This window comes from Marmota flaviventris, chromosome 13 (assembly GCF_047511675.1).
Source record: "Marmota flaviventris isolate mMarFla1 chromosome 13, mMarFla1.hap1, whole genome shotgun sequence".
NCBI classification, from domain to species: domain Eukaryota; kingdom Metazoa; phylum Chordata; class Mammalia; order Rodentia; family Sciuridae; genus Marmota; species Marmota flaviventris.
The window spans coordinates 70829272-70857149 of record NC_092510.1 but is presented as its reverse complement, the minus strand read 5'-3'; the positions used below and the strand labels follow the sequence as shown (position 1 = coordinate 70857149).

Here is a 27878-nt window from a genome sequence, read left to right as displayed (position 1 = left end):
TAGAGCCATAAAGAAATTTTGAGATCATCTAATTTCACGTTTTCATTGGACAAATGAGAAACCACAAATCCAAAAGATGAAATAATTTATTTTATCAGGCTAGCGAGTGACAAAACCCAAACTAAGGCTTCTAGGTTATCTTGTTAATGCTGGTCCAGCCCTCTCCTGCATTGACACCTGGGGAAACTGCTTAATAATGGGGATGATTATTGGAGCAAACTGGAGCATGTAAAGTTGTTCAGAATTACTTAAAACCTACAAAATTATTTAAAATGAAAGGTTTTCAGAAAAAGGTAAGTTATACTAAAACAGCATTTTAGAACAACTTGTGAGAGCTTTTAAAATGAATTTTACAAGGAGATTACCCCCAGCGCATAGAAAACACAGAACACAGATACATTCAAAGAACGGCAGGCAGCCAGGAAAAGTGGATTCATTTCTCTACATGTGAATTTATTTTTATGAGACAGAAAGTCTTTCTTAATCTGAGCATATTTTTAACACTTTTTGATCCTAGGTTCATCAAACTTCTCCTTTCAGTCAGATAAAGTTCAAATACCTGCTGTTGGACATGGTCACATGCCTCTGCACTGGAATGTCTTTGAATACTTCATTTCCAAGAGTCCTGTGCATCTGATAAGGTGGCATTTCAACATCAGATTTAACTCCAAGGGCATTTCCTTTGTCTCTTAACAGTGTTGGATTAGGTTTTTTGCTGACAGAAAAATCCGAAGCAAATCCTGGTTGTCTGAGGGTTGCTTTTGGTTTTCCTGTGAAGTTAGTTATACATAATGGAATCCATCAGTTTTTCAAACCCTACTTTCATCATGCCATTCCACTGGCCAGAGGTTTTCTGTGGATCCCTATTCTCAGAACAGTCTGTAAGAACATGAGGAGGGGACCCTGGAGGGTTACGGAGTAGAAACAGAGGATTAGAAGTACTCAGGTCAGTCTCTTCACTCACCTTCGAGCCACCACCTTGGCACTTCTGTGGCAGCCACCTCACATTCTCCTAACTACAGCATGGTCCTTCCATCTCTTCTCCACCAATCCAAACTCTACCCACTGCTTGAGTCTGGGCTCTTCTCCCCTTCACCACAAAGTCCTCCACTGCCATTCTTACTCACAGTGAAGACTGCCTGGTCCAAAATGCTCATTCTGGTATTTAGTCATCTATTGTTTCATATTATTGTTCAACTATTTATTGAGAACTTAGTTTTAGAACCGAATGTGGTAAACACAGGCTGCACTATCTAGGACACTTTTTCATAGTATATAATTCATGTTTTTCTGAAAATAGAGGTCTTGTACCAAAGACATAATTTGCTAAATAAGACATTAAATCATAGGTTCTTGGTTTATCCACATTCCGAATGAGGCTTTCCCTCAAATAACCCAAGGTAATAAAACTATACCTTGCCAATACAGTTAGTAATTGACTGACTTCCTAAGTCATGCTCATCCTGTTCACTTAATCATTTCAAATGGAAATCCCAGCTCCTGACGTACAGATGTTAACAAGTACAGGTGGTTATCAAGAATATAAGCAATATTTCCAAAATTCTTTTTGACAAAATATTCATAGAAAGGCTTAAATGTTTTTAACCATAGAAAACGTCCTACCTTCTAGAAAAAATGGCAGGGCTTTCTTCACTCTCATCTGACAGTTAACTTGCCTCCCAGTTTTCCTTTTAGAACTTCTCTGACGAGCCACAAGCTGAGCAATCCTTGCAGTTTCTGTGCAGGCCACGGCATAGCAGGTAATCTATTCAACAGGGGCAGAGTGAAAAGAAACAGTTCTTAGGAGTGAGTGCTGCCTTGGGGCCAATTTGTAAAAGTGGGTCTCACTGAGTCTACCAGTCCCAATTCAACTTCATGCAAAAACTCATCTCTCTCTCTCCTTGATAATAACAGCACAAAATATATTTTCTACAAAAAGATTCAAGTCTAGACTAGTACAATGAATATTCTTTCTTCAAATTCAAACAAGTATTTATTAGACATCTATAATATAGTAGGTACTATGGGATTAATAACTGAACTAAAAGAAACCTACGATCTACATATACTATCTCATACAATCCATGAGGATATGCTCTGTCCCCATTTTACAAGCAGAAGTTCAGGAAAGTTAAGTCACCTTCCAAGTTATATAGAAGGCATAATTTTTGATTCCAAAGTGAGTTCTTGTAACTACTATATGGCATCACTTCTCTCAAGACCATTAAATCCTAGCCTTGCCCCTGCAACAAAGTAGCTGGGTGATTTTGAATAAATTTCAGCATTCTCAGCTGTAAACAAGGATAGTATAAACCAGGGTTCTCAAACTGTATTCAATGGAGCCACAGAATTCCAAGGTTTCAGGGGCTGCCACTGTGAGTGCAAAACGGGACAAATAGAGTCCCTGGACTCTCCACAACTGCTTAAAATATAGAGGCTTAGCTTCTGATCTTTTGTTTAAAAAACTGAGAGCCAACTGTTATGGTGGACACCTATAATCCCAGAGACTTGGGAGGCTAAGGCAGGAGAATCACAAGTTCAAAGTCAGCCTCAGCAAAAAGAGAGGTGCTAAAGAACTCAGTGAGACCCTCTATCTAAATTTAAAATAGAGGACACAGAGATCAATCCACAAAATTACAACTACTTTATATTAGACAAAGGTGCTAAAAGCATGCAATGGAGAAAGGATAGCATCTTCAACAAATGGTGCTGGGAGAACTGGAAATCCATATGCAACAAAATGAAACTGAATCCCTTTCTCTCACCATGCACAAAAGTTAACTGAAAATGGATCAAGGAGCTAGGAATCAAACCAGAGACTCTGCGTCTAATAGAAGAAAAAGTTGGCCCTAATCTCCATCTCGTGGGGTCGGGCTCCAAATTCCTTAATAGGACACTATAGCACAAGAGTTAAAATCAAGAATCAGGGCTGGGGATGTGGCTCAAGTGATAGCGCGCTCGCCTGGCATGCGTGCGGCCAGGGTTCGATCCTCAGCACCACATACAAACAAAGATGTTGTGTCCGCCAAGAACTAAAAAAATAAATATTAAAAAATTCTCTCTCTCTTTAAAAAAAAAGAAAATAAAGGTGTTCTTTAAAAAAAAAGAGTGTGTCTTTAAAAAAAAATCAAGAATCAACAAATGGGATGGATTCAAACTAAAAAGTTTTTTCTCAGCAAGAGAAATAATAAGTGAGGTAAATAGGGAGCCTACATCCTGGGAATAAATTTTTACCCTTTACACTTCAGATAGAGCTCTAATCTCCAGAGTATACAAAGAACTCAAAAAATTAAACAACAAGAAAACAAATAACTCAATCAACAAGTGGGCCAAGGATCTGAACAGACACTTCTCACAGGAGGATATACAATCAATCAACAAATACATGAAAAAATGCTCACCATCTCTAGCAATCAGAGGAATACAAATTAAGGCCACTCTAAGATACCATCTCACTCCAGTAAGAATGGCAGCCATTATGAAGACAAACAACAACAAGTGCTGGCAAGGATGTGGGGAAAAAGGTACACTTGTACATTGCTGGTGGGACTGCAAATTGGTACAGCCAATTTGGAAAGCAGTATGGAGATTCCTTAGAAAGTTGGGAATGGAACCACCAATTGACCCAGCTATTCCCCTTCTCAGACTATACCCAAAAGACCTAAAAAGAGCATACTACAAGGACACAGCTACATCAATGTTCATAGCAGCACAATTCACAATAGCTAGACTGTGGAACCAACCTAGAAGCCCTTCAATAGATGAATGGATAAAAAAAAAAAGTGGCATTATACACAATGGAATATTACTCAGCACTAAAAAATAACAAAATCATGGCATTTGCAGGGAAATGGATGGCATTAGAGCAGATTATGCTAAGTGAAGTTAGCCAATCCCTAAAAAAACAAATGCCAAATGTCTTCTTTGATATAAGGGGAGTGACTCAAAAGAGAGTAGGGAGGAAGAGCATGAGAAGAAGATTACCACTAAACAGGGACAAGAGGTGGGAGGGAATGGGAGGGAGAAGGGGAATTGCACGGAAGATGGAAGGAGACCCTCATTGTTATACAAAATTACATATAAAATGGTGTGAGGGGGAAGGAAAAAAGAGAGAGAAATGTGTCACAGTAGATTGGGCAGAGAGAGGTGATGGGAGGGAGGATAGGAAGGGCAGCAGAATACAACAGAAACTAGTATGGCTGTATGTATAAATGTGGCTGTACAACCAATGTGATCCTGCAATCTGTACATGTGGAAAAATAAGAATTCATACCCCATTTGAATCAAATATATGATATGTCAAGATCAAAAAAAAAAAGTGATCCATATGCATAGAACACCCTCATTTAATGTAATCACTGTTCTCTCCATCATGTGAGGATGGAATTATTTTCTCTATTTGTTTTCAAAAACTTAGTTGTTTAGGGCTACTTGGTATCTCCCAATGTCACATTGTTAGATTGCCTCATGTCAAATATTCAACAAACTTATAACACAAATGTCACTTCTAATTTGGTTACAATATGTAAAATTTTATACCCACATTAAAAAATGTAAAATGCCAAAAAAAAGAAAAAAATGGAAAAAAAGGAATTGTAAAATAGAAAACTTTATATATATAATAACAGCAATAATCCGTACCTATAAAAAATCACTTTAAATATAAATGGATTAATGTAAATGTATTAAATTATCTGACCAAAGGAAAAAAAATACAAAATAGGGCTAGGGATGTGGCTCAGTGGTTGAGTGACCCTGGGTTCAATGCTCAGCACCAAAACAATAGCAATGATAATAATAAAATTTGGTACGATATATAGGATATCAGAGAAAATATTTGAAGCATGGAGACTTTAGATGATCTCTAAAGACCCATTTAGTTTATAAGGCTTGGACTCTTGAGTTGAAATCAACAACAGGAAAATAAATGAAACTTTATACCACAGCCAAAACATGTTCTTACTCTTTAATATTTCTATTCCTGAGACTATATTACAAGAACATAATTCAAAAGAAAAAATGCTATCTACTCCAATATGTGCAATGAGGGATATTTTAATAGTCAAATACTAGAAACATTTGAAATGTCTAAAACAGGGTTCCAAAGAGTTAAGTAAATTATAGTACAGTAACTATATGAAGCATGATGAATTTATTAATTAATCCTGACACATGATCATTCATGTATTCAACACATATTACATATCAACTATGAGAAGCAAAAAAATCCAGTCCTTCATTATCAAGGACATAGGAAGGAAAAAGAGAAAGGCAAAGAATATAAATAGAAAACATTGTGTCACGTGTTGTAATGATATAAGGTGTAAGTACAGAAAGGACTTAAAGAAGCCAAAGTACATTTTATTATTAATATATAACCAAGTTATATTTTCTCTTATAAAAGTTACTATAGATAAACTTCCCCTCTGAAGGCTCTCCTAATCCTAATCCTGGTTCCCTCTTCCTCCACACCCTGCCTCCTACCCACCCCCCAAAAAGAAGTACCAATGTGTAAGTTTGCGTGAGAACCATACTAGCCTTGTTCTGTATATTTATATATGTAGAAATGTACCCAGCAAATGACGAGAGATAACAGGTGTTTTTATTTGTCTTTTGGGTGGTGTCTGTCCACATCTATCATACTGTACAAAGGGCAAGAAGTGACATTATTGGGCTGGGGATGAGGCTCAAGCGGTAACGCGCTCGCCTGGCAAGTGCGGGGCGCTGGGTTCGATCCTCAGTACCACATAAAAATAAAATAAAAAGATATTGTGTCCGCCGGAAACTGAAAAATAAATGTTAAAAAGTCCTCTCTCTCTCTCTCTCCTCTCTCTTTTTAAAAAAAGTAACATTATTGAGACAGTGAAAATGCAGACTTATCTGCTGTTGCCACATAGTCCATACTACACATAATTTTCTTCTGGAGAAGTGGAAGGATTTAAAGTGGGAAAATAAAATGATCGTAATGAAGTAAAGGAAAGAATGAGCTGGACAGGGAAGGGACAGTCAGGGAGAATGGCAGGGAGGCCCCTGTAATATAAAGTGATGAGTGATCAACTAGGGAAGGACCTAGGTCCAGATAGCAGGTATCACTGTGAGGCCAAAGGATGAGAACTTACAACTATCAACTGCCTATGAATGTTGAAAGACAGGGGGGAAAAAACCCTGCCTATGAGATGTGGCAAAGGTCATCAGTGACCTTGACAAAAACAGCTGCAACAGGTTTGTAATGGGCAGATGTTATGTTTAGGCAGTTAAAGGCCCCAGCACAGCTATTTATTTAAATGTTGAAACTGGGTAAACTTTTTTTTTTGGGGGGGGGGTGTTGTTAAAATTCCATTTCTACAATGAAAGGAGGGGTTAAACAAGACACAGAACCCATGCTGCATCTGGACATTGATCTCTTCATCACTACTGCCCTTAGCCAGTACTTTTCATTTTGACTTCTGTTAGGAATGGGATTGGAAGTGCTGGGAAGGTTATTCATTACAAATTGGTTGGATTCTTCTAACATGCACAATTGCTTTCTTACCTCTCCAGATCTACTGGTCTCTATCCTGACAACTGCTGGCACACTTCTCAGATAGGCTTCCAGAGTAGGGTAACCTAGCTGTTTGAAGGGGATCCAGTCTCCAGTCAAGGAGCGGTACTCTCCTTGGAGTCGGGGTAATGCGATCCCGTTTTTATGAGACTGCAAAACAGCTCGTAGCATCTTTGAAACCAGATCTGCCTCCAGCATCTTCACCTACAAAGAACACAGTAGCAGGTTACTGTATTAGGCTTCTTAGTCTGTGAATTCAAATAGATTTCAGAGCTCAACCTTGTTAGAGTATACCATAAATCAGTAATGAGTACTTTTTGTATGATTATGATGGAAAGCTCAGCCCACCTGAGAATGCAGGGCAGGCAGAAAGAACAAAGGATCCTGGGAGCGTATACTGCAGGGAACATTCCCAGAAGGAAGGAGGCCCAAATGGAATCCTGACAGGTAGGAAGGAATCAGCCAGGCCAGAAAGAAAAGGCTGGGCTGTGAAGAACAACATACAAAAGACCAAGAAAAACGAACCAGAGAGAAAAAAAGTAAAAGAGGAAGTCATGTAGATAAAAGGAGGAATCCTGTAGATACAGGGAGAAATAAGTCAAGAAGAATGGCATGCTCAAAAGTGTCATGAACAGGGCTGGGGTTGTGGTTCAGTGGTGAAGCGCTTGCCTAGCATGCGCGAGGCCCTGGGTTTGATCCTCAGGACCACATAAAGATAAATAAACAAAGGTACTGTGTCCATCTACAAGTAAAAAATATATATATATTTTTAAAATGTGTCATGAACAGAATAGGAGTTGAGCAAAAATAAATAAATAAATAAATAAAAAGTGAATTTGGATACCTAGGAAATAAAGTGTGGATCTTGGCAAGGAATTTTATTTGACAGTAGCAGACATTTTTTTAGGTTTACCACTTATATTTTCTTTGCAAGATTACATCTTGCAGAGAAAAACAGAATGAAGATATATTCAGAGAATAAAGTACAAGTAGCCAGGAAAAATGGCTCAGCAGCTTACCCTCTTACTAAGGAAAAGAAAAAGGCAAGCCTTGTTAATTTTCCTTCTACAGTGGGTACAACAGAACTTTCTGTGATGAGGAAACATCTTGCATCTGTGCTGTATAATGGAGCCCTAGGCATGTGGTTCTCAGCACCTCAATTAGATAACTGGGGAGGTAAAATTTTCATTTAATTTAAATGTGGCTAGTGGCTACTGTATTGAATAGCATAGAATTCCAGGCCAGCAGATTTTTTTTTCTTTCTCTGGCTTAGAAAACAAAGGAAGAACAGCATATAATTCTATGGATTTCCCCATTTGTCCATTTAAAAAAGGAAACAAAATATCAGCTCATTTTGGAGGGGGGTTCTCAATTAGAAATATGATATTTAAATGATAGCAAGGCTTATAGAGCAAATGGAAATCCAAGCATTCATTATGTACAGAAGTAAAAACATTAACTCTTTTTAAATTGTCACCAACAGCAGTCTAGGAAAGTCCTATACTAGGTTTATATTCATATTCTTTCTATAGAGAAATAGATGCACAGATTTTACATATATTTGAAATCACATATATACATACAAATCTTTAGGCTAATTTATTAAAGTAAATTTTTTATGTGTTTGAATGTTGAAAATGATATATATCCATGTAATTATCACCACAATCAAAGTTATTTCTATCACCAAAAATGTTCCCTCATGTGGGGTACATAATATATATGAGCAAAATGTACAACAATGGTAAAACAAAACAGGAGAGAGGGGAATAGGAATAATGCCCTTGGAAGGTTCTTAAACTACCCATGAAGAAGTATATTATTTGAATAAAGACTGTGGCAAGGATATATGCATTATAAATCCTATGGCAACCACTAAACAAAAATTTTAAAAGAGGTACAACTAATAAGCCAGTAGGGAAGAGAAAACAGAATTAAACAATACTCATTCCCATCTACTCAGGAGGCTGAGGCAAGAGGATCACGAATTTGAGGTCAAACTGGGCATCTCAGTAAGAACCTGTCTCAAAATAAAAACGGCTGGGGATGTAGATTGGTAGTAGGCAATTCCCTAGCATGCATAAGGGTCTAGGTTTGATCCCCAATACTGAAAAACAAAAACAAAACAAAAAGGGTAAGAAACCCCCCATAAAACTCATAAATAAAAATAAAACAATACTCAAAAGCAGGCAGAAGTTTTAAAGAATAGATATATGTAAGGAAAAGCAACAACAAAAGACAGGGAAAATAGGAAACATCTAGAAAAGTGGTACATTCAACACTATCCATACCAATATTTACATTAAATGTAAATGACTGAGATAGCCCAATAAAAAGTCAGAGACTGGCAGACTGGACATAAAAGTAAGACATACCTATATATCTTCAAAAAATCTATTTAAAAAATAAGTATATAGGTTAAAAGTAAACATGGAGAAAAAGATGTTCCAGGCAAATGTTGACTATATTAATAGCAGAATAAAGAGCATTACCAGGGATTAAAAAAGGCACATTACACAACAACAACTAAGAATCCTAAGCGCAGCTGCACCATACAACAGAGCTTCAAAACACACAAACATGAGAGATTAAATAAGTTCACAACCATGGTAGGTCACTTCAAAAGCCTTCCTTAGTGATTCAGTGATTCAGCAGACAAGTCAGTGAGGATGCAGGAGAGCTGAACAACACTTTCAACTCAACTGACCTAACTGATATCAATAGAACACCCTCCTCCAACAATAGGAGACTATATATGCATTTCAAGAGCATCAAAATGGAATGGAATAGCCACCAAAACAGAATATATTTTGGCACTTAAAACAATATTTGATTTAAAATAATTAAAATTATACAAAGAATATTTTGTGACCCAAACAAAATTAAATTAGTTATCAGTAATAGATAAATGGACAAATCTCATGTATTTGCAAATCTAACAACATGTAGTTCTAATAACCAATGGTCAAAGAGGAAGGCTCCTCACTTATCTGAAAAAGACAGTTTTAAACAAATTAAAACATTATATATAAAAATTATAAACCAGATACAATTAAATCATTATTTAAAGGGAAATTTATAGCATTATGCGTTTTGTTATAAGAAAGGTGCCAGATCAATAGCCAAATATACTTTGAGGGGAAAAAAGAACAAATTATATCAAAAACATGCATAAGAGATGAAAACAGAAATCAGTACTGAAATGATGAAATAGATCAGTAGTGAAATTTTAAAATAGGAAAAAAATAATAAAACCAAAACTAATTCTTTGAAAGCATTAATAAAACTGATGAACTCCTAGGAAGATGAATCAAGGGGAAAAGAAGAGAGGGCATCAATTACTACTAGTGGGACTGAAAGGGGGGGTCATTAAAACAGATCCTACAGATATTAAAAAGGGAATATTATGACAAGTTATGCCAATAAATTTGGTAACAAGTGAAATGGATAAATTCACTGAAAAACACAACTTTCAAAGAACACTGAAGAAATAGATAATATGAGTATCCCATATCCACTAGACAAATTGAATTTATATTCAAAAAGATCTTCACACAAGGAAAACTTAAATCCCAGATGGATATGCTGGCAAATCACCATTTATGAAGAATCAATACCACTCTTACACACACTCTTCCAGAAATGAGAGTGAGGGGAACATTTCTGAACTTATTCTATGAGGTTAGCATTATGCTTATACTAAAACCAAAGACACTACAAGAAAAGTAGAGACCAATATTCCTCATGAATATGAATACAAAAATTCCTAACAAAACATTAGCAAATCAAATCTAAAAATAAGTAAAAGGGTTAACAGTTATGATTTATTCTATAATGAAAAGTTGGCTCAATATTCATGAGTCAATCAATGTAATTTACTACATCCACAGACTAAAGGATATTAAAGCATATGAAGTATATTATTTGAATAAAGACTGTGACAAGGATATATGCATTATAAATCCTATGGCAACCACTAAATAAAAATTTTAAAAGAGGTATTTCAGTATTGGGGATCAAACCTAGATACCAATATAATATTAATTGGTGAAAAATATATATTTCACAAAATTAAAAATTGATTTACAATGAGAAATTCACAGAAGAATAAAAGGAAACACTCTTAACCTGATAATTATAATTTGTGGAAAATTCCACAACTAATATAATATGTAACAATGAAATAGTCAAGCTTTCTTTGATAATAGGGCAAGAAATGTCCATGGTCACCTATTCTTAGACAATGCCTTAAAGCTGATTTTAAAACTTACTATAAATTTATATTAATCAAAATAGTGTGATATTGTCAAAAGGACAATCACAGATCAATAGAACAGAATACATAATCCAGGAATAGATTATTATTTAGAATACATATAACCCATATATGTCAACTGATTTTTAGCAAAGGTGCTAAGGAAATTCAATGGAGAAAATTCAATGAATAGTGCTAGTATAATTAGTCATCCATATGCAAAAAATGAACCTCATAACATGCATAAAAATTGACTTAAAAATAATTTAGCCAAGCATAGTGGCACACGCCTGTAATCCTAGTGACTCTGGAGCCTGAGGCAAAAGTACTACAAGTTCAAGGCCAGCATCAGCAACTTAGGGAGACACTATCTCAGAAAAAAAGAAAAAGGTTTGGGGATGGGGCTTAGTGGTGAAGTGCCTCTAAGTGCAATTCCCAGTACCAAAATATAATAAAATCACTCAGACCAGAAATGAAAAGTCTAATACTGTAAAACTTCTAGGGAAAAAAACAGAACACAAGAATCAATTTTGTGACCCTGGGTCAGACAAAGATTTTTTTAGAACTGCAGAAGAAAAGAACTGACAAAATGAAGCTCAACAAAATTTCAAATTTCTGCTGTTAGGAAAATGAAGACAAGCCACAGACTGAGAGAAAATATTTTCATAACACATCTGGCAAAGGGCTGGAAACCAGCACATATAAACAACCCTCAAAACTCGACAATAAAACAAAAAGCCCAATTAAAAATGTGAAAGATCTGAATACATAACTTACTAAAGTACAGAGGCAGATGTCAAAACAACAAAAACAAAAACATGAAAAGATGCCCAGCAGCATTAACCATTAGGGTAATACAAATCAAATCCACGATGAAGTAATGGAAGTATCACTTACAAGTAAGTCACTTTATATAGCTACACATATATTAGAATAGTTTAGTAAACAACTGAAAATATAAAGTGCTGATGACAGTGCAGAATAACTGGAATTCGGATACATTTCTGGTGAATGTGTAAAACAGTACACTGAAAAATAGTTTGGCAGTTTAATCTAGCAATCCTACTCCTAGGTAACTGCCTAAGAGAAAGAATTATTCGTGTCCCCAAAAACCTATGCATGGCCTGGGATTGTGGCTCAGTGGTAGAACACTTGCCTAGCATGTGCAGGGGCCCTGGGTTCGATTCTCAGCACCACATAAAAATAAATGAATGGAATAAAGATACTGTGTCCAAATACAACTAAAAAATAAATATTAAGAAAAAACATGTGCATGAATGTTTGTAACAACTTTATTTATGGGGGGAAAAATCTCTGCCAAATGCATCTCATTGATCAATGGAAATCCCATTACTAAAACATAACAGAACCCCCAATATGAGGAAGATTTGGAAAGAGAGGCCTCACACCTCACTTCATCTTAAGAGCTAATCAGAGGCTTGTCTTACAGGTGGCTCTGTAAGAAAGTCTACTCCTTTCACCTTCAGAACAGTTTTTCATCGCTGTTCCTGAAATGCCCTCTCTAGCTTTCTTATTTCTGCTCTGAACCAGGGGCCGGCAAGGATTTTTCCCAGAGTATTAATTTGGGAGTTAGTGAAGGCCACATACCCACATTTGTGACCAGTCTGACTGTCACAAAGCACAGTCAAAGCTGGGAAACTGTGTCCAATGCTTCATTAATCTTTTCCTTTCTGAATATATTTCCTTTTTTTTAGGCCACAGACTCTGTCAAGACACAGTGAATGTCCTATGGCCCCCAACTAATTGTCCTATCTTTTGGCCTCAAGGTTCTTGGGTTAAGTTTCATGGAGACATAAGGAATACACTTACAAGTAAGAATCTGAGAAATTAAATAACATGCTAATCTGCGCGGTACAATTATTTTTCCCTTCCCACCCTATCCAACCTCATGTTGGCCTATCTTGGCTTCTGGGGAATTTTTTTAAAATTAGATTCCCTGACTTAACACTGGAAAGACTCATGCCACACACATTCTTCCCATTCTCACACTCCCTTTAAGGCACTTATTATCAGAGTTCAAGTCCATATTTTAATACTTCTTTTAATAGTTAAGTTGCTGACAAATAGGTAATATATTTTGATTTGGTTTTGCAGTAGAAACAGGGGACTGCAGAGGGTTGTGCCCGTGCCTCCTTTTGCTTCTGTGCCCCAAGTTAAACACTACTGTGAAACAAGCTCCTTCTTCCAAGCCTCAGTTTCCTTATCTGTAAGATGGGGGGGCAATCAGTATTAGTGGTTCTCACACCTCTTCTCTCATTACTAAATGACACAATGAAGATGAACAGGCTAATATCCACAACTCCCCCACTCACCATCTCCATGGTCCTGGTCCTCACCAACATCTCTTGCCTGGCTTAGGGAATCTGCCTCCTAGCTAGCCTCTGCTTCCACTTTGCCTCCTAGAATCTATTCTCCACACCACACTCAACAGCCAGAGTCATGTTTTCATATTATAGATCTTATCACATCACTGTTCTGCTCAAAACCCTTTCGTGCTTCCTGTCTCAGACAAGAAGCCTTTAAAGTGGCCAAAGTCTTTATAGCGGCCTAAGGGCTTCACAATCAGTGCCTGCCCATCAATCTGTGCCTGACCTCAATTCTTCCTTCCTTTTCCTTCCACTCAATCTATTCCATCCTCCCTGGGCTCCTTGCTTCCCCCACAATACGCCTGGGATGGCCTCACCTCAGGGCCTGTGCACTTCCATTACCTCTACTAGGAAGTCTGTCCTCCACAGGTCCACATGGCTCACCATCTCACCTCCTTCAGGTATTTGCTCAGATGTCACTTTCTCAGTAAGGCTTTCCCTCTCCGACCTATTAAAAAATCCTAACTGCTATGCCAGCTGCCCAGAACTCTTGATTCCACTACCCTACCTTACTGTTCTCCTTAGTGTTCATCATCACCATTCAACACTCCTCTTTATTTAATTTTACTGTTTGACTCCTCCACAAAAGCAGGGATTCGTATCTGTGTTGTTTGCTGTGGAACCCCCAGGCCCAGCCTGTACCAAGAGCTCAATGAGTATACATTAAATAAATAAGAAATTCTCCATTTACCTAACACTACTTCTTTTCTCCCCTACTCAGCTGGATATAGCATAATGTATGTGAACTACCGAAGGATAACTTTCAATTATGTTTATTAAAATTATTTTAAAATTTTATTGATGGCTATAAATTCCATGACATAGCTCCTCTTACCAAACTATGGTGGAGAACCATCTATTTCTAAGCCTTTCCATTCAAGAGCCAGAGTTCACAATGAGGAGCCCCTACCAGGCCCAGGGCATCACTACAAGGAGTCCAGAAATCCTTTTGAGCAGTAAGCACTGCTTAAATGCTGCTAAGTATATCACACTTACACAGATTTCTCTTTCAGTGTGCAGACACTTTGTTAAATCCATACATACTGTTATTAAATACATACTGTTACTAAATCCACAGAGCTTTTGTTACATATTTCATCAACCAATGAATACTAGAAGTACAAATACTAGCATATGAAGTTTCACAAATGCTTTTAAAAAGTGACAAAAGAATCCTATTCTTGAGAAGAGTGGGAAGTAATGCCTGGCTGCAATCTGTAAATTAAGTTCCTTCACCCTTTTTCTAAAGTATATGATCATTCATGGGCTACTATAACTCCATTTAGAAACAACTTTTTGGAGGGAGCTACAGACCATTAGTCTGTAAGCTGAGGACCTTCAAGCTGGTGAAAAGCAGTTAAGTGCAGCAAGACCTAGCAGGGTAAGTAGGACTCTCAGATGGAGGCCTTGTTCTCATGCATGTCAATCTCTTCCAGTCTGGTTTACAATTCTTAACATTAGCTATATAACTTTAGGCACTGAATAAAAAGAAAGTTAAGCTTAAAAATATTATTTTTTGAATGCTCTGAGTTTCATTAAATCCTTGGTCGTCATGGCATTTTTTGAGATTTGCTGAAGACAACAATTATACTCTTGAGGTATAAAGAAATACCACCCCCTAGTTATAAAAATCAAGTGTATTATCTTGGACATCATGCATTAAAAGCACAAAAGGAAGCTTGCCATGGGAATTTCAATTATTAGTGTTCCAAAAGCAAACTTGGGCATCCCTCTCTCCCAAAAAATTGTTCAAAAAGTTTGCTTAAAGTGGCTCCTCAAGTTTTTAAAGTTTTCATTTTAATATTTCAATTCCATTTCCTCTTCTTTTATTATCTAAAAATGTTGTGATAAATATAATTTGGGGTATAAGAGAATTCAAATTATTTTCACTTTTTACTGAGCGTATCATGTAAGCCCTCATAATCATGTTTGGCTAGGTTGGGAGAACTGAGGTTGGCCATCTCTATTTTAGACCAGAGTCTCAGGCTGAAATTTCTAAGGATTTTTCTAGACAACACAGGGGCTACTTGATGTATTCAGCAGCGTAAACTGGGAGTAGGTCTGGGGAATTATTAAGTCATATCACTTTTGATTTCAACTGACTAAAGTCAGCAAGCAAAGACCTTAAAGAACTGGCCACAGCAGATTGCACTTGTCCTTCACTTTATTCCTCTCACTGTTTCCTCCTCCTTTGTCTTTATTTCTGAATAAAAGCATCAGGAGTGGTATATGTATTTTATGCACAGTGTAGTTACCTAATAAAATGATTTCCTAGAAGAACTGTGTGGATGGGAAATGACCTGTAAATATATGCAATAAATAGCTGAGAGTGCAATGACAGAAGCACTAGTACACTAAAGAAGTTTTTAGTTCACCATTAAATTTGAAATATCATAATTTTCCCAGATTTTCTTATTTTTCCCCATAAACACACTTATGAACTGCCAAGTTTGTTAAGAAAGCCAGTGGATCTCTAAGATTTCTCACCTAACAAGCAAAAAGTTCCTTACTGCTTTGGCACAGAGTCTTGGCCTAGAGTTCCCTGCTAGACCACAATTCTATGCCTGACAAAAGAAGGTTGAGAACCCAATCTCAAAAATGGGGAGCTCAGGGCTGGGATTGTGGCTAAGTGGTAGAGCGCTCGCCTAGCACGTGCGAGGCCCTGGGTTCGATCCTCAGCACCACATAAAAATAAATAAATAAAAATTAAAGTGTCCAACTACAATCAAAAAATAAATCTTTTTTAAAAGTGGGGAGCTGGGGGAAGCATGAAACACTAGTTGGTACTTTAACACTGTCTTCTTCAAACTCTGCAGCTTACAAGTGAGGAAACTGAATCACAAGAACCCCTATCTTCTGTTTCCCAAACTAGGACTTCTTTTCAGACAATTGCTCCTAATGTACAAAGCTGACAGAAAACACTAATAGCAACCTGGAGGGATGTTTAGTGTTTAGCCCTAAAAACATGGAAAAGGGACCTGCCATATTTTAATTGAAGGATGTGTCATCCAAATTCAAAAGAATTGTCAATCATCACAAAGATTCAATTATGACACCCGACAATTCCTTTTATTCTTTACCCTTTCTCTTTACTTTTCATTGTCACTGCCCCAAGATGCTTTTAATGTACAGGAAGTACGGCAGGGAGTAGAAGCAAGTAACAACCTTTAGGGAAACAAGATTTAAATGGCCTACCATAATTCTTAATACATCTGAAAACTGTATTTTGTAAACTCAGTTTTTCTCTTTAACACACCTGAAAATGGTTAAGAAAATCTCATTTTAAAGGATCTGGTTTTGATGTATCCTAGATAAATGCCTGCTACTGAGCCTTCCTGGGCAGTCCTAGAACTATGGTGCCCAAAGGCCTTTACTGGAGCTAGTAATTTCTATGCTTTTTCTTCTCAACTTTTTCCAGCTGTACTATTTGGCTCAACTTCCTTAGGCTAACACTAAATCCCAGAATACATCTTAAGAATTATTAGGGTAAAGTGAAATCACACGTAATTTCTCTTACCTTCTTTAGTTGCTCTCTTACCTTCAGCTGCTCACCTTTGAAGTATCTGAATATCTCCTTAGGGAATATACTTCTGGTGCTGGCTGCTTTTTTCCTTGAAGATATTATTTTAGCAACTAGATGGGACCTTAAAGTCCCAGAACATCTGTGCTGAAAGATTCAGACATCATCTAGGCCAACTCAAACCCTTCATCTTACAGAGAGCGAAGGGTTTTATCTAAGTTCCTTACCCAATGATTATTCATCTTGCAACAGTTAAACATGCTATCTTCTTTTTTCAATTACAGTCTACTTACTACCACCTTTTAAAGGAAAGATAGTAATTAGCATCCACCAGGAGTGGTATGCTTTCTTAAGGAACTGTTTTCCTTTATATTCTTGTGACTTCAAGTTCCAAATTATTTGTACATTTTTTTCAGTGCATAGCATGAATGTATAAGTAAGGGATTTCTATAAATCTACATACTAGAAGAAAAACAGCTGATAATAGGGTGACTTAGAGTTTGCATCTTAACTTTAGTTTTGCTACTAATTACCTGTTACCCTTTAATCAAGTTACCTCAGGTCTCTTTTTTTCACATGGAAGATAAAGAGGGTGAGTAACAGGTGAAATTCTCAACTTTCTTTGGATTTCCCTTCAAGACTGAGATGGGTCCAAAGAGCTAATGGAAACCAAGGGTTTGCTTACTCAGGACAAAAGCCTGTATTTTAGCACAAGCCCAAAATACCAAAATTGCTTTGAAGTCACGCTAGGTATGGTGGGTTGATCAGAAGCTCTAACTGGCATTTGTACATGCCTTCAACTAAAAATTGTAAAGTTAATTATTTTTAGTTTATTTGAAAGGTAAACTTTTAAAAATATTTGGCTTATGGGGAAATAATGAAAAGAATGAAGCTTTCAAAAGCAGAGAGGTGGCAGTGGAAGAGAAAGTAGGTTTGGCACAAACAAAAACAATTCACATAAATATGAAATTAAATATCACTCCAAACACCAAGAAACTTTCTATCCCATGACAGTGTCCAGATCCAATGCACTTTTCCATATCAAATGTCAGTTCTTGCAAATAGCCCTAGATCAAATATAAAGAGTTGGATTCTAAGTATATTTTCTTTACATTCAATATTAAGTATCCAAATAGGTTACATTGCCCAGTGAATTTAAAGGAGAAGTACTTCAAGGAATTTAAATCTCTTGATGCAAAATACAATAGTGCATTCAGCCATGTTCAACCAATGCACTTAAAAGGGCATTAGCAGGGATTACTTTTCACTTCCAGCCTACAGGGACTGAAATCCAAAGGTACTGCCAACTGCTGCCTCACTGTTTTTAAGTAGCAAAAAGGAGGCTGTGGGCCACCAAAGGATCCTGAATCAAGGCACGGAAGATGTGAGTTCTAACCCATCTGGCCCTGGGAGAATTCCCTACAACCAACATTAAGTACACTGCATGTAACTGATGCTCAAATGAATGTCAGTTGAGTGGAAATGCAAATCTCTCCACCATGTGTTAATTTATATAATATAGAAAACTTAAAAGATCTTGTGTCCCTACACTTAAAAACTGAAATCCAATTATGTAAAATATGAACAATTAGTGCAAAAAACAACATTAACACTGCTTGACTATTAATATGAGCTAAAGGATGTATAGTGGTTATCTAGAAATCTTCCACAGTAAGTAAAATATTTCCCCTTGATACATAGTAAACCAGAGAAAGTATGTAATTTATTCATTGTCACATTACTAGTAGGCAGAGAAACCGGATTCCAATCCAGGTCTGCAAAGTACACACAAATTTATAAAATGCAACATATTTGTAGTATGCAACATAGTCATGCCTATCAAGCAAGGTAGCCCAGGATTTAGGTCTTAGTTTCACTTCTGCCACTAGGTTGGTGCAGATCTCTAGGCGCAACACTTTTCTGCAATATTTCCATCTGCACAACCGGGATAGTGTTGGTGGCCGGTAAATTTACTACTAGATCAGTGGGGTTTTGGTTTCATTTTATTGGACGGTTATCACAAACCTTTCGGAACGGGGCTTTTGCTAACAGTTATTTACTTTCCCTACTCCTTGAAATTATTTGGGAGTGTAACTCTTAATTAATGGAAATATATTATAGCCCATAAATGGTTGGGAGCAAGAAAAGATGTGCCTGCTCCAAGTTCCCACCCAGCAAGTTGTTGGGGGAATGTTGACGAAAGTTAAGAGACAACTTATTCGCGGATCCATGCTTTCCTCCGGGGGCTTGGTGCTTTGTATCCACCCGTTGCTCACGGTTGAGAGGAACGGATAGTGTGCGTCTTGCATTTCTTGAGCGGCCCGCACGGGCTCCTCTCATGAGTTATAGAGATGCTTGAGGATGTCGGCAGCTTTAAGAAACTTAGAGCCGCGGTGTAAAATTCATGGGTTCAAAGAACCAGCAGCTCCGGGATCAGAGGCTAGGAGCGAGCAGCTGCGGCCCATCGCGCCGGTACTGGAAGCACTTCCTGGTCAGCATCTCCCGCCCTCGTCCACGCCCCCAGTGCCGCATTTTCCCACTGCACCGAGCTCCCGAGCCGGCAGGAGGGTCGTCCGGCTCCCGGGTGAGCGCCCCGCCAGCCCCGAGCGGCCGGGGTAAAGGGTCCCATCCGAGATTTGAAACACAACGCTCTGGAACTCCAACTCCCCCAGCGCGCAGCCCGCTGCCTGGGCGTCTGACCCGGGCACCCCTGCGGCTGCAGGGAAGAGGTCCCGGGCCTGCGGGAGCCCCGCCCGGCCTCAGACCCGCCGATGACCCAGGTGCGCCGCGCCCACCCGAAACCTCTACCGCCGGCGCTCGGCACCTGTCGCGCCCAGCGCCGGCAAGACCTACGCTCACCTCGTCCCGGGGGCCCACAGCCCGTCTCCGCGTTTCTGGGCTCGGCTCCTGCCGCCGTCTCCGCCGGGGCCCAGCCGCGGCCGCCGCCCACTTTCGGTTTCCCGCACGGCCGGAGCCGCCGCCGCGGCTCGGGAATCACCTCAAGCCCCCGCCCCACCCTGTTCGGCCCCGCCCCGCGCCGCGCCGCCCCGCCCCCAGGGCAGCCCGGCTCGGCTCTGCGCACGCGCGGGCGCCCCGGTCGCGTCGGCCCACGCCGGCGTCCGCGCGTGGGAAGGGAAACCGACACCGCCTAGCGGTTTCTGCGCGTGCCCACGCAGGGTCCGGCGGCGGAAGACGGCTGCGGGGCGGACGCAGGCGCGCCGCCTCGGGGACAGCGCAGGTACTCGCGGCCGGGAGGGCCCGGGATCCCGCAGGGGGCGTGGCGGCTCTGCCCCAGCTCTTGGCTCTTCTGCTACCAGCTTCTCCCACCTTGAAGTTACTCTGCTCTAGCCCATCCTTTTCGTCAACACTTGGAACAGTTACTTTTTATTCCTCTAGACAGACATCCACCTGTCCGCTCAGATGCCAGCTTTTCCCTCAAGTATCACTTTTCAAGGAGGTTGGCCACTCTTTAAAATGTCAACCTCCTTCCCTGACCTCCCCATCCTACTTCTTAGCCTTGTTACCTCTCCTTCCCACCTATCTAGCACACTGTAAGTGTTTTATTTATGTTTTAATTTTCTACTATCCTAAAATTAAAGCTCATTTGATTAGGGGGAGTTTTGCTTGGTTTCCTAATCCATTCCCTGAGCTTAAGATCATGCCTGGAACATAATAAACATTAAGTAGATATTCATCAGATTTGTTCATTCATTCTGAAATTATTGAACATTTGATATTTATTCATGTCGCTTTTGCATATTAATCACAGTAAGTTATCAAGCACCTGCTTTGCATTCCTTCAACCAACGTTAAAAACTTTTTCTGCATCGTTCTATGTACATTTTATGGAGAGCCTGCTGCCTGTCAACCCATATTTTCTTTTACATCTTGAGGTATAACTGGCATACAGTAAGCTGAACATGTTTAAAATGTAGTTTGATAAATTTGACATGTATACAGCTGTGAAACCATCATCAAAATAAAAATAGTGAGCATATATCCATCTCTCCCAAGTTTTCTCCTGTCCGTTGTAATCCTTATCTCCTGTCCCTCCCTGTCCCCTGCTCCCTAATTGTTCATCTGCTTTTGGTTGCTATAGATTTGTTTGTGTGTATGTGTGTGTGTGTATGTGTGATATATATATATATATATATATATATATATATATATATATATATATATATATATTCATACAGTATTACTGTTTTTTGTTGGGGGCTGGTGGAGGATCTGGATTCTTTCATTCAGCAAAATACCTTTGAGATTCATCCACATTGTTGCGTGTACCAATAGTTTGTCTTTATTGCTTAGTAGTATTCCATTGTATCAATGTAACGAATCTACCACATGACCTAGCAGTTCTACTTCCAGGTATTTACCCAAGAAATAAGAAAGCAAAATTGGAAACAACATAAATATCCTTCAGCAGGTGAATGGATACTTAACCACTATATTGATCACTTGCTGTTAACAAAACTTAATGCGATGCTCATAAGCATGTGCTTAAGGAGCTTTTGATTCAATGAAAAGATTCAGTAGGCAATGAATAGATTTGGAAGTCAATCATAAAAACTCTGATATCCCATGCTTAGTAGTTTTGGGGGTTTTTTTCCCCCAAAGGCCACAGGAGAACTGTTCTAAGGCTTTGAACAGGGGTCTTCTTTGAATACTGTTCTCTTTCATACTGTCACATGTGGTTCCAGGCGAAGCCTAAATGTCTCTGAAACATTTCTGCATCCCCTTTATTCTATTTCAGTCCATTTCAGATCTCTTTCTCCTTTTTCTCCTCTCTGATCTACTTCAAACTTTGCAGTGGATTTAATAGCCCTAAAATACAACCAGCTCCCAATTTAGACTCTGCAGTACTCATTACATATCCTGGCTCCACATTAAGATGGGAAAGATATAAATAGCCACTGAGAATTGAAAGAGTGCCAATGTGAATAGGAAATTAGAAAACTCCAGCATTCAATATACAAAATTAATCAGATGCCAAATCTGAGATCCTTTATCCTTCCTTGCAAGGTGTTCCATGTTTGGACTGTCCTTTATATGAAAAAAAAATGATGATTTGCTGCTAGTTGTATTGAAATCAACTTTATTGATAAATAGCTTCCATAAGGCAAATATTTTAAGTGCACAGTTTGTCAAGTTTTAACAAATGTATTTAATAGCATATCCACCACCACAATCAAGATATAGGACTAGTTTATCATTCCAAAAAGTTCCCCTACACCCTCAACAGTTAATTCCCTCCCCTTATCTCTAACCCCTGGAAGCCACTGATCTGATTTCTATTACCATATCTCTGCTTTTTCTAGAATAATATCATATAAATGGAATCATATAGTAGGTAGTCTTTCATATCTGGCTTCTTCCACATAGCATAATGCTTTTGTGAATCATCCCTGTTGTTTTACCTATAAGCAGTCAGTTCCTTTTTATTGCTGTGTGGTATGTATGGATATGTCACCGTTTATCCATTCATACTTGATATGTATTTGTATTATTTGTAGTTTGGGGCTATTGTGAATAAAGCTTTATAAAAACCACACCCAGGTCTTCGTGTGGTCAGATGGTTTTCCTGCATACACACTTAGGAGTAGAATTTCAGGTTGTAGGATAAGTGTATGCTTTATAAGAAACAAACTTTTAAAGGGGTGGCACTATTTTGGACTCCTTCTGTCTGCACCCACCTTCAGTAAGACAGAAGAGTTGCAGTTATTACAAATCCTCTCCAATATTTAGCATTGTCAGTCTTCTTGATTTTAGCCAATGTATCCCTATACATTAGAGTGCATAGGGATATAACAATGAAGCTTTAATTTGCATTTCTCTATGACTAGTGATATTGACTATCTAGTGTGTATTGGCCCTTCATATATGTTCTTGGGTTAAGTATTCATTGTACAGGTAGATTTTTAGCCTAGGATATATCAGAAGATTCTTTAAAGTCCCTGGGAGGCTGACCTTTGGTGAGGGCAGGTTAGAAAGTTGTGTTTATTTTTTTTGCCAAATGGTCCAAGACCCAGAGAGTTCAAGAATTCACTCCCATTCCTTGGATATAATTGGATTTCAGGAGAATTAAAGGATATTAGAGATGACACAGATTGGTTACTCTTTAGGCACAATGGTTCTTACCCATGTGTAGGAAAGAAAGAATATATGAAAGCAACATATAGATGCAAAATTTGGCACATGATTTCACAGAGGGTTGAGTCCTTAAGGGCCCACTGTGAACACTGCCTCAGAGGAAAGTATATATCTGGAGACAAGAAGCAGAGTTTTCAAAATTGACAGAACTCATGTCGAGGTCATTACTCATCAGCAAAGGCCAAGCTCATCTTCAAACAATAGGTGCAAATGCTGGGAGCACATGGGTCTGTCTTTCAGGAAAGGCGGGCATGGATTTCCCTTCCCCAACGCTGTAGAGGGTCCTCAATGCTCTTTGCTCAGGCGGCTTTGGGTGGTGGCAGTAGGCAACAGCCTGAAAAATCATCTGTGCCTTTCCAGAAACTTCATACAAGGGAGGTTATGATGGAAAGAGGGTGCAAAGCAAGGCCCAGGTGTGGGGAAGGAAGATGGCCCTGTTGCCAGCCTAACTAGGATGAGAAAATGGAACTATTTCCAGTGTGAAAATTTCATATGAAGACCTTCACTCATTTTATTTACACCCTGAGCCCCCGCTCATATGGAGAGAGCCACATGGATGCAAAACACCAAGACACCAGTCCAAGGCAGACAGGTCCAGTGCTTATGGTTGAGTTGAGACTCTGTCCTCCTTTTCCTTCTCCTAGTTCAGTGAGCAAAATGAGGAGGAGACAGTAGCCACAATAATATACTCCCATCTTCACTCTCCAGAGTCTCAGACTTCACAACTGAGACTGCAATCGTTCCTTCCAAAATTTAAAGCAGCAATTTGAGAGACCTCTAGGTGCTGTCATCTTACTTCCCATCCAAATTAATCTATTTCTTCTCTATATTTTCTCCGAAGAGAAAGCAAACCAAAAGTAAAGCTTCCGAGCCACCAAAGAACTGCAGGGACCGGTTGTGGCATTACTCTGTGCCGCAGACAATTACTCTCCCAGGAAACCTTCCTTGAAGCCCCACCTCAAAACGATGCTCCTTTAGCTGAGCTTCTAGAGAACTTTGTTCCTCAGATACGTTTTAGTAGAAATAGCAAGTGATTCTGCATCTCATCTCTCTGATTATCAGTTTGAAGAGAGTTCAAATTTTATTATTTTTATTCTAAGAGATACTTAATTGCAAATGAATTTTAGCAATATTCCTTTTTGAAGCTTGACAGCATGCTCAAAGTTGTATATACAGATAAAACTCAGCACTGGGTATTTTTTGCTTACATAAGTTCTGAAAAAATAGATCCATGACAAAAAAAATCTTTGGACAGATCTAATTTTGGTTAATCATTAATGTCCTAGTCCATCCCTCTCTCATCAGCTGTTGCCTCACGAACAGAGATGTTTCTAGACAACTGCATTTGTTTTAACTGAGTAAGGAAAAATGGAAAAACAGAACAAAACATGAAACAAAAGGGAGAGATTGCGGAGCCCTGTTGAAGTCCAGGCCCTGGTAAAGCTACAGGCGTGCTGATCAAGCAAACCCCCTAATCTGCCCACAAAGGCCTCTAAGGTGAGTCAGCTGAAAGGGACTAATCCCCTGAAGGGACTGATCACAGAAGCTTTAGAGGCCACACAGCCACTGAACAGTGGAAAACAGGACAGTGAAAGCTTAAAGCGATTTTGTATAGAGAAAGGGTATAGAACAATGGGGTAGACTCTTGGCCATCTCAGAGATCCTCTTTGCCCTCTTGCAGGCTGTGAGTTAGTCATAGAGCTCGGCCTTAAAACAGGGTCCCCAAATGAGGATGATTTCAAGGTTGTCAGGTGACTTACAGGCCAGCCGTGGGTGGGGTATGGAGGTGGAATAACTAGTACTTTATGCAAGGCAATCGATCAACCACAATATTACTGATTCTAAAACAGTAGATAAAAATACTGCTATAAAAATCATACTGCACAAAATGCTAGGGGTAAGGATGGGGAAGCAGTGAGAAGAAGCCACACAGATACATAGCAGGAGCTCAGCATAGTTTTGCCAACTCTAAATGGAAGAGGCAAATAGTATTCAAGGAGCGAGGGTTCAGATCAGAAGTCTACTCTACAGGCTGGATGGTCACTCCTTGGCCATCTGATCTTTAGTAAGTTACTTGGGCCTTGATCTTTTGTTAAATTCAGAGGTTGCACTGACTCCAGAGTGCTTGGCTCTGGCTCTAGCCTCAGATTCCCTTTTCAGTGTAAAGTTAATCCAATAAGCAACAAAAGAGCCTTCTCATGGGGCTGTTTGATCCATGCCTGTTTATCAGTGGTGCTCTAGGGAAGCAATATCTACCCCACGGGACACTTTGGACATACATGAGGTTATTTTTGGGTTGTCACAATGATCAGAGCCAATCTTTTTTAAAAATAGGTAAACACAAATAATAACTTTTCCCCCATAAATTTTCAATGAATTTTCTAGGTATGTTTTTTTTCTGTGAATTTTATTCCAGGAGAGTAAATGAAAGGGGTTACAAAATATTTACCATAAAAGGGGAGGTTGCCAGGTTATTTAGGTTTGAATGTTACTGCTAGAAAGCCCCCAACAGCCAACTCCACCCAGAGAGAAGCTGAACAGACATTCTAGTTTTCCCCAACAGACACAGGGATACATGTATTTATCTTTGTTAGAATTCTGCATCACCGCATTACAAAATTACCTTACTTGCCCTAGCATTCACACCAGCTGAGGAGGTTAAAACCCCAAACACCATCACACTGGGGGTTAGGACACAGTTCATTACAATGTACAATTGTTGAGACAGAGCCTTTGTCAACTTTAGGTCTGTCATTCTTTTGGGGAGCATTCCTGAAGTTTGTGCAGCCCCAAACTGTATCTCTCCAATGATAAGGACAGGAGATAGTCAGTCTCATCTTCCTCCCAATTCTCTCATCATCTCTTCACAGTTAGTCTTTTTCTTAAAAAAAAAAAAAAAAAAAACATAAAATGGGGGGTCCTTGCTATCAGCAGCAACTTCCTCAAAACAGGATGTCTTATATTGGCACTTAGAACATTATAACACTTGAGGTGAGTTCCTCCTGGAAAGTGGTTCTTAATCTGACAGCTAAATAGTACTTCAGAACTAGCACGACTTTCCCTTCCTTTTGTACAGAGCATGTTCCTGAGCATGTGTTTGAAGGCTGAACTATAACATGGCTTGTAAATATCACTGCAATCATGGAGCCCTATTTACAAGGCAGTATATGTACTCGCAACATTTTCCTGTCACGGTGATCATGGTGCTGCAGTTCTTGACACACAAAGGCTTACAAGAAATGTTTGCACGGAATGAGAAACTGAGTGAAAGGCTCAAGTTCATCCCCTTTCTGCTCTGCCATGCTTGTCTCTTTTTATATCTGATGAATGTAATAAAAGACTTAAAAAAAATAAACACAGGAAAATGTATAAAAAGCATAAGGGCAGTATATTTTTTTTCCACTACAAAAAATTGTGCAGAGTCAGATTCTATAATATAGGGTAGCAAATATTTCGTACCAAATCTGAGTAACAATTGCAGGCTAATGTCATCGTCATTTGGGGCTGTTATAACAAAGCACCACAGACTGGGTCTCTTATAAATAACAGAAATTTATTTCTCACAGTTCTGGAGGCTGGAAGTCCAAGGTCAGGTTGCCAGCATGGTCGGGTTCTGGTGAGGGCCCTCTTCTGGTTTGCAGACTGCTGACTTCTCATTGTATCCTCAACATGGCCTCTTTGTATTCTCACATAGTGACAAGAGTGCTAGAGGGCTCTCTGAGGTCTCTTTTATAAAAGCACTAATCGCATTCATGAGGGTGGAGCCTAAGTTGTCTCCCAAAGGCCCCACCCCCTAACACCACCAGACTCAGGGGTAGGATTTCAACATGTACATCTGAGGGGAGGGACAGCAACACGCAGACCATAACAACTCACAATTGTTCAGACAGAGCCTTGACCTTTACTTTGTCATTCTAGATCCATAGAGTTTCTCTTTTTAGGTAGATCTCCAAAAGTTTCCAATCAATTCTTCCTGTTTTCTCTCTTCATGCTTTCCTTCTGGGGAAACTGAACAGGCACTCTATTCACATCCAAGTTCGGCAGAATAGGCTGCAGGAGTGTGAATGATACCACTCCAGATGCCTTTGCCATCAGCAGGCAAATAACCAGGCAGAAAGCCTTTCTGAACTATTTCCAATACATGGATCCTGTGCACAGACAAACTATGTCTCAGTGGTGCAGTTGCCCTTTGTGTGTGAATCCTTTGCTGATTGGGCAGGCAGCTCTGAATGTCAAATGCTGTAAAAACTCCCTCTGGAGTGTTTCCCCTGGAGCCATTGTTCTTACTCCTGGGCTGAAGAGGAGTTGACTCCTCCCTATGGAGGGGCTCCCTTGGGATTTGGAGAAAATGTCACTGCCTTCCTAATATTTTCTTTTGGCTAAGAATTGTGCTTTCATCCTTTGAGCAAGCTTTAGTTAGTCTTTCCTGAAAGTGGAACCCAGAACAAACTTCTAAATTCTAGATGGTAGTTTTGGTCGTTTCCTTGCACATAAATAAGACCCATCTGGAAGGTATTTGTAACTCAGGCAATGGCTGAATGTTCTGAATAGCAGAATTGGTAACTATTGGTAAGATCTTTCCTTGGGGTTGAGAAAAGCATGGGTCTGAATGATTCCTAGTCATTGTTCCCTTTCAAACTTGACCCAGTATGTGTCTGAGAAGGCCAAAAGGTATTCATCTGAAACTCTGATCTTGTGGACAGGGACGTTGGCAAGTTGCAAAAGCTCTGTTACTACAAAGTTGATTTTATAAAAAATTTTGTGCAATGTTCACTAGCAAACTGTTTTGGACTGTGGTCCTGACTTGATAGAAGTCAGCTAGGTTTGGGCAAACTGGTGTCTTGGGACTTATTTAAGAGGCTGAGAGTTCTCAACAAGAATGTAAAATATTTGCATTTTCATTTAGATGATTTTTCTGAATAAGTATAACCATGTTTTCTATTTTATTGATGACTACTTAATAATGAAGTGTTGCCATGTTAGTTAAGTGCTGGAATTTGCTTTTATTTTTATGAGGTCAAA

At 39.1% G+C, this 27878-nt stretch overlaps 1 protein-coding gene across 1 annotated transcript in view; it reads right to left on the bottom strand.

The window, feature by feature from the left end:
* Positions 1–19705, bottom strand: part of Tdrd7 (tudor domain containing 7) — a 67258-nt gene extending 47553 nt beyond the window's left edge. Inside the window, exons 1-4 of the mRNA XM_027930982.2 lie at positions 19563–19705; positions 6533–6745; positions 1624–1765; positions 560–770 (exon numbers count right to left, since the gene is read on the bottom strand). Of these exons, the coding sequence (XP_027786783.1) occupies positions 560–770; positions 1624–1765; positions 6533–6739 (560 nt within the window). The 5' untranslated portion in view covers positions 6740–6745; positions 19563–19705. The remainder of the gene's footprint in view (positions 1–559; positions 771–1623; positions 1766–6532; positions 6746–19562) is intronic.
* Positions 19706–27878: the final 8173 nt, after the last annotated feature.